General features: G+C 40.5%; 1 protein-coding gene across 1 annotated transcript; it reads left to right on the plus strand.

The window, feature by feature from the left end:
* The first annotated feature begins 1,127 nt into the window (after positions 1–1,127).
* LOC124643900 lies at positions 1,128–3,950 on the plus strand. The gene is made up of 3 exons (XM_047183027.1): positions 1,128–1,365; positions 2,422–2,580; positions 3,709–3,950. Exons 1-3 carry the CDS (start codon positions 1,128–1,130, stop codon positions 3,906–3,908), a joined length of 597 nt encoding a protein of 198 aa, XP_047038983.1. The 3' UTR covers positions 3,909–3,950.
* Positions 3,951–7,662: the final 3,712 nt, after the last annotated feature.

Genomic DNA, 7,662 nt, shown 5'->3' on the forward strand with positions numbered 1-7,662 from the left:
GATGACATTTGGTTCATACATAGTTTAGAGCCCGAAAGAAGACATTAACTATTTTTTATCCTGCTGTGGCGAGTAGTTCCCACTGAATTATGGTGGAACCGCTGTGATGTTGAAGCTAAATAATGATTCATCTGTGATGTATCTCCAGGCACTAAACATGCTAAAGACTTCAAAAGCAGAGAAGCAACATAGGATTATGATAGCGGACACCTCCATTCACAAATAGACATAGAAGTTAGAACATGGTAATTAATGTAAGTATTTATTAGTGCCTTCTACACCTCAGTGAGCGCATACTCAGTGAGAGCATTTTCTTCCCATCATTACATCATCATCATCTCCCGAGCCTTTTCCCAACTATGTTGGGTTGGGTATCCTGTCTAACCGGAAGCTGCTGTGTACCAGTGTTTTACAAGGAGCGACCGCCTGTCTGACCTCCTCAACCCAGTTACCCGGGGAACCCTATACAGACTTACTGGTTTCTGAAAACTCGTAACGACTACTAGGGATGTACAATGACAGCCGGGACCAGTTTAACGTGCCATCCGAAACACAGTCATTGGTGTCTAAGATATACTTAGAAAGTACATACGAACATAGAAAAGTTGCATTGGTACTTGCCTGACCTGGATCAAACACACTTTCTTACTTGAGAGGATGGTTCTTTACCTGTTAGGCCACCACAACTTTGACAGGATCAACCAGTCCCTAATAAAATTCAACCAACTATTTGTCTCACAAAAATGTATAATTGTATTAGTAATAATTTAATTGATCTCGTCCTAAGTTAAACATTGTGATCCTTCTAATATTATACATGCGAAAGTAACTCTGTCTGTCTGTCTGTCTGTCTCTTACGCTTTCACGTCTAAACCACTGAACTGATTTTAATAAAATTTGGTACCTCTGTACCAAATTTTCTCTCTATCTCTATAGAGTTGACCTTGAGAAGGAACATAGGATAGTTTTTATCCTGGACTGGACAAGAATTCTCTTGGAAACACGTAGTTCCCACGGGATGCGGGGTGAAACCGCTGGCAGAAGCTAGTGTGTATATAAATCGTAAAATAAATATCTTTCTCACAGAGTCAACTGCACTACAAATAGAACAAATAGAAATAGTAACAATGAACTTCAGTCAGCTTAAAAAATTGGATGAGGAATCTTTGGCACATTTGCAAGAGGGCTCGGGTCCCGTAGACGAGTGCCTCTGTCCCCTGCTATCTCCCCCTGATGCCGAGAGAAAGAGTCTAGGAGCTTCTATCAAGAAAGCTTTTGCGAACTTCAATCCTGGAAAGAAGAGAAAGTCTTTCGGAGGAAGCAGAAATGTGGATATACCAATAGTGTTTTCTAAAGGAGAACAGGGTATGTTGAAATAGTGTTAGCCAAAGGTGCGTCTACACGGTGCATTAGATTGAGCGAGTTAACATGCGCAAGTGACAAGAGCACGCGGGTGGGTGTGTTGATTTGGTACATGCGCGAGTCGCTGGACCCACACTTTTTTAAAATGCATGTAATCTGCGCAAGTAGCTTGCGCATGTTGAGGCACCTTAAGTAAGAGGTTGCTGAGCTGTCCCAGTTTCGATTCCTCGGCTTACTGTCAACTCATCCCTAATTTCTCACCCGCCTTTGATGCCTGAACTTTTTAACGGACTTCAGAAAAGGAGAATGTCCTCAAGTTTTTTTTTGTTTTGACTTGGTGACTCGATTTCGCAAAGACGCCTGGACCGATTTTTTTTTCTTTACATAGTCATGTGAAAGAGTATGCTCGCAGTTGTGTCCCACTTACTCAGTAGGTCAGGATCTGATGATGGAAACCCTGGTGATATGAGAGTGAAGGAATAGAGACTGTACTTCATCATCCTCCGAGCCTTTTTCCCAATCATGTTCGGGTCGGCTTCCAGTCTAACCGGATTCAGCTGAGTACCAGTGCTTTACAAGAAGCGACTTCCTATCTGACCTCCTCAACCCAGTTACCCGGGCAACCCGATACCCCTTGATTAGACTGGTGTCAGACTTACTGGCTTCTGACTACCCGTAACGACTGCCAAGGATGTTCAATGACAGCCGGGACCTACAGTTTAACGTGCCATCCGAAACACAGCCAATGGTGTCTAAGATATACTTAGAAAGTACATACAGACTTAGAAAAGTTGCATTGGTACTTGCCTGACCTGGGATCGATCCCGCGCCCTCATACTTGAGAGATTGGTCCTTTACCCACTAGGCCACCACGACTTTTCTATAGATAGATAGAATAGAGACTGTACTTGTGTCTGCGCAAATGTTTGTGCACTATAATATGTCCTGCGCAGCTGGATGATCTCCTTTTACACGACAACACCTACCATTTCCGAAATCTTCCTTGAACGCCATTATTTATTACCAAGTTTTTCTAGCACCACAATTTCTTTCTACCAGGCGTATATTCAACGAAAGAGGTGGTTAAACGCAAGTCTAATTGCGGTCGCTGCGGCTGCGACAGAGAAAACATAGTGCTGAAGCATTCCTACGCGAACATAAGGATCACCAGCCCTGATGTCAGTTCCATCTGCCCTTGTCCTAATGATTGCTTACCAGGTAAGAGTAAAGTCATGTTTCATCATATTGTATGTCATAAAAAGTCGTGGTGGCCTAGTAGGCAAAGAATCAACCTCGAGTATGAGGGTGTCGGTTGGGTTTCAGGTCAGGCAAGTACCAATGCAACTTTTCTAAGTTTGTACTTTCTTAGTATATTTTAGACACCAATGGCTGATAAAAAGGTGAAGGAAAACATCTTGAGGAAACCTTTTTTTTTTTTTAACGACGTCAAAAATCATCAAATGACCCCTCCCGCTGTGGGTTAGCAGCGGTGAGGGAGTGTCAGACTCTTACTGACTAAAAACCGTCGTGTTCCGTCATAGGCCTTTTATGTACCAGGGCCGCGGTATCTCTTTCGAACAACCCGCAGCCCCGGCAGGCCTTGGCCCTATTGAGCCTCGCTGGGGTTGCTGACATCTCTTTGAGGAGCGCGTGGAACAACGCGCGCCGCCGACACGGGTCTGTTGTCTAAAAATAGACATGAGCGAAGAGCCACCCGAAACCACCGCCCACAGACCCACGCCTACGGTGGCCGGGACTCGTCTCGCGACACGCGGCGCCCGTGGTGTCTACCTGCTCCAGCGCGGCGGCCGGGTCTTGAGGAAACCTGGACTATTAAGTCTGAAATCAGCAACCCGCATTGAGCAAGCGTGGTGATTAACGCTCAATCCTTCTCCGTGTGAGAGGAGGCCGCAGCCCAGCAGCGGGACGATAAAAAGGCTGTAACAGTAACAGTATATCCTGGTTGTTACGGGTAATAAGAAGCTTGTAAGTTTGACAACCAGTCTTAGTAAGGAGTATTGGGTTGCCCGGGTAACTTGGTTGAGGAGGTCAGATAGGCAGTAGGTAAATGCGGCTATACACCAGAATAACGTATAGGCTACTTTTTATCCATGTTGGACCCATTGGGACGTGGGTGAAAGCCGCGGGTGGAAGTTAGTACTAATATAATAAAGAGGAAACACCGTTTCTTCGTTCGTTTATTTGTACCCTGAGTGCTCCGATTTGAAAAATTATTTTAATGTTGGGAAGCTTAAGAAGCGGGCGAAACCGCTGGAAACAGCCAGTCACTAGTTATTATTTGCAAAAAAAAACTGTTTTACTAATAGCATTTTCATAATTTCACAGATAAACACAAACTCCTGAACAATATAAAAGTGACAGTTGAACGTGTAACCATAGACCCGGACAGCGAGAGTTCAGAGACAAGCCTTCACAACCACAGACCGAGGAATGTTAGAGAGCCAGAAATGACAGACAAGAGGTCCGTATCTAGCCTTATAAACGCACAGTATGAGAAAGATGAAGAAAACGTATATAATAGATGATTTGAGAAACTTTCAAGACACAATTTCACGAACGATATAAGCCTGGACGTACACATTCGGTTTCCTGATCAGCAATTCAGATTCGGAAACCGAAATGCCCTTTTTTCGTACAAAATGTTCACAAGAGCGCACACGTTCTTACTTTTTCCGAACGAAATAAAAACGTTCGTATTGGAAGTTTCTCCGTGCGTTCAGATAGTCAGAACTGGAAAGTGTGCGCTAGTGTCACGGAATCCCGAATCTGAATTCCTGATCCGGAAACCGAATGTGTGCGTCCAGGCTTAACGTCAGTTTTACTTTGTAACAACTGTATATTTTGAAAATTGAATGTAACAATTCATACTAAACAATTGTTTTAAGAAAACTGATGTTGATTTTGTCGGAGAACTGCGGAATTCAATAATCGATCTATCGATTGAATGTTGACATTCGCTTCATAAAAATTATGACAAATTTCAATATCAGATCGAAAAACCACCGATGGTTCGGTTATTGAAATCCGTGGTCAGTAACTTAATTGGAGTTAATAATGTATCTTGTAGACTCTGAAGTTAGCTTTTGCCTGCGCAGAACAAAACAAAACTTTACGAACGAAATTGATTTACTGCGCAGTTGTAAGTAGCTAACTTCGGACTGGATACATGGGCTGTTGTATTCTGTAAGGCAAGATAACATAAATTCAGTCATTTAAATAATTCAAAACAATAATGTAATTAACTATGGTTTCCATTTACTTTTTTCAATAAATTAATTTCAAAACGCAATTGTTGTACTTTTATTGTAAGCTAGCCATTTTCCCCCGGTTTCGCTCACGTCTCGTGGGAACTACTGGCCGTACCGGGATAAAATATAGCCTATGTTACTCGGGAAGAGTGTAGCTTTCCAACAGTGAAATAAACTTTCAAATCGATTCAATAGTCTTGAAGCCTTTAGGGTACAAACATACAAAAAATGAGTTATTTTTTATTGTACTAGCTTTCACCCGCGTCCCGTAGCCGGATGGTGACAAAAACTATCCTAGAACCTTCTACCGGGCCTAAGTTAGCTCCCCTCTAATTTTCAGCCAAATCGGTCAAGCCATTTCCATGTTATGTCGTGACAACGGAAAGCGGGTTTCATTTTTATATACAGGGTTACTGGTAAGTAGACCGCATCCTTTCAGGAGGTGATAGTATAGGTCAATACGGACAAATTTGACCCTGGGATACACTGGGCAAAAGTTAACCCGTTTCAAGATAATCGAATTTTAAGATCTTTTCTTTACAAGTCGTCTAGGTACACGTATACATTTTTATTACTAGTTAAAAGTCTCGTTTTTGCGGATTTTTGTGTGTTTTGTGGCTTTTTGGATAGCTAGATAAATGTAGATGTTTTTTAAGTATTCTGCACAAAAAAATGAAGAGTAATATTTTTGAGAAAATATCTACTAAAAAAGTAATTGCTGTTCGCTATAATTTCCTCTGTGATTTGTACAGTTTTATGGTTTGTTATTATGAAATGATTCATCTTCTATCCAAAAACACACAAAAATCCACAAAAACAAGACTTTTGACTAATAATGAAAATTTATACGTGTACCTAGACGACTGATCTTGAAATTCGATTATCTTGAAACGGGTTAACTTTTGCCCAGTGTATCCCAGGGTCAAATTTGTCCGTATTGACCTATACTATCACCTCCTGAAAGGATGCGGTCTACTTACCAGTAACCCTGTATATAGGTTACAGTATACAGTATAGTATAGACTGTAAAATGCTGCTCTGCTTACATTTTCTTCTACAATACTCATAGCTACTAAAAAGTTCTAACTAAGTAATAATTGCGCTACGCAATATGTAGCAATGTAGTAATTGAGCTACGCAATATGAAGCAACGTAGGAGCTCTGCTAGGGAAAATGTAGCAATGTAGTAATTGAGCTACGAAAAGTGTAGCATTGGAGTAGTCTTGCTACGAAAATGTAGCAATGTAGTAATTGTGCTACGAAAAGTGTAGCATTGGAGTAGTCTTGCTACGAAAATGTAGCAATGTAGTAATTGTGCTACGAAAAGTGTAGCATTGGAGTAGTCTTGCTACGAAAATGTAGCAATGTAGTAGTTGTGCTACGAAAAGTGTAGCAATGTAGTAATTGTGCTACGAAAAGTGTAGCATTGGAGTAGTCTTGCTACGAAAATGTAGCAATGTAGTAATTGTGCTACGAAAATGTAGCAATGTAGTAATATTGCAACGCAATATGTAGCAACGTAGTAGTGATGCTACGAAAATGTAGCAATGTAGTAATTGTGCTATGAAAATGTAGCAATGTAGTAATATTGCAACGCAATATGTAGCAACGTAGTAGTGATGCTACGCAAATGTAGCAATGTAGTGATTGAGCTACGAAAAATGTAGCAACTTAGTAATTGTGCTACGAAAAATGTAGCAACGTAGGAGCTCTGCTACGATTAAAAAAACCCCCGACCCAAAAAAAGTACGCAATTATTATGACAAAAGGTTAAAAACGCTAAACCCTATAAAAAGCAAAAAATAACTTTTAACACTACGTAAGTACCAACTAAAGCATGTCAGACTAAACTAAATTTTGTCGTGTCGGGGGACCGCTCTAATTATCTAATTAAAATTCGTGTTTTTTTTATATAGATACGAATGTTGTTATTAGGTAGGTACCTATCATTTGATTTATGTAAGTATTTTTGAAGGTAAAAAGCGGTCCCCCGACACGTCAAAATTTAGTTTAGTCTGACATGCTTTAGTTGGTACTTACGTAGTGTTAAAAGTTATTTTTTGCTTTTTATAGGGTTTAGCGTTTTTAACCTTTTGTCATAATAATTGCGTACTTTTTTTGGGTCGGGGGTTTTTTTAAATTTATAATTTTATTTTATTTCATGCTTTTTGAAGGAGCTACTTAATTTTTCCTTCATTTAATTTATTTTATTTTAAGATGGGGTAGCTATATGCGATCTCGGCCAAAGGAAGCTGTTTAACAATCCTCATGGCAAACTGGCTCTGGGAGAATTGCACAGATTGAGAAACAATAAAGATTAACCTTTGGTGATCCAGGGTTATATACCATTCTAGGGTTTCATCCGCCACATCCCATTTCCAGCATCAGGTTCTCGTCAATTAGAAACATGAAGAGAACCAGTCAAGACAAATTCAACGAGCCCAAACTCGATGGGTTTACTAAAAGGCAGTTCAGGGTTACGTCTCCTATCTTCGTGTCCTAACAGCAGACCAGCTCAGTGGTTCCAGAAGACATTAGTATTTCAAATTTCAGATCCCACATATGCTTGCAAGTAAACTGAGCGTGTAACATTCCTATCACACCTAACAAACGAGCTGATGACCTTGAAGACCTGAACCGATTTCCACCAAACATAGCTAAGAACACTCCCGAATGACATTCCTTTCAAACAAAAAAAAACGCATTACAATCGGATCATCCGTTTGGGAGCTACGATGCCACATACACACACACACACACACACACACACACACAGACACGTCAAACTTATAACACCCCGTCGTTTTTGCGTCGGGGGTTAAAAATGTAGCAATGTAGTAATTGTGCTACGAAAAATGTAGTAGCTCTGCCAAAAAAATATATGAAAATGTAGCATAATAACTGTAAGCTTGCTACAATATTGAATGAATAAATACCCGATATAATGTTATTCTCAGAAACGCGGAATTACATTTATATTCGTTTTATAACGCCTAAACTGCTGATCAGATTCAGATGAGATTCAATACGG

Source organism: Helicoverpa zea, chromosome 29 (genome assembly GCF_022581195.2).
Source record: "Helicoverpa zea isolate HzStark_Cry1AcR chromosome 29, ilHelZeax1.1, whole genome shotgun sequence".
Lineage (NCBI taxonomy): Eukaryota > Metazoa > Arthropoda > Insecta > Lepidoptera > Noctuidae > Helicoverpa > Helicoverpa zea.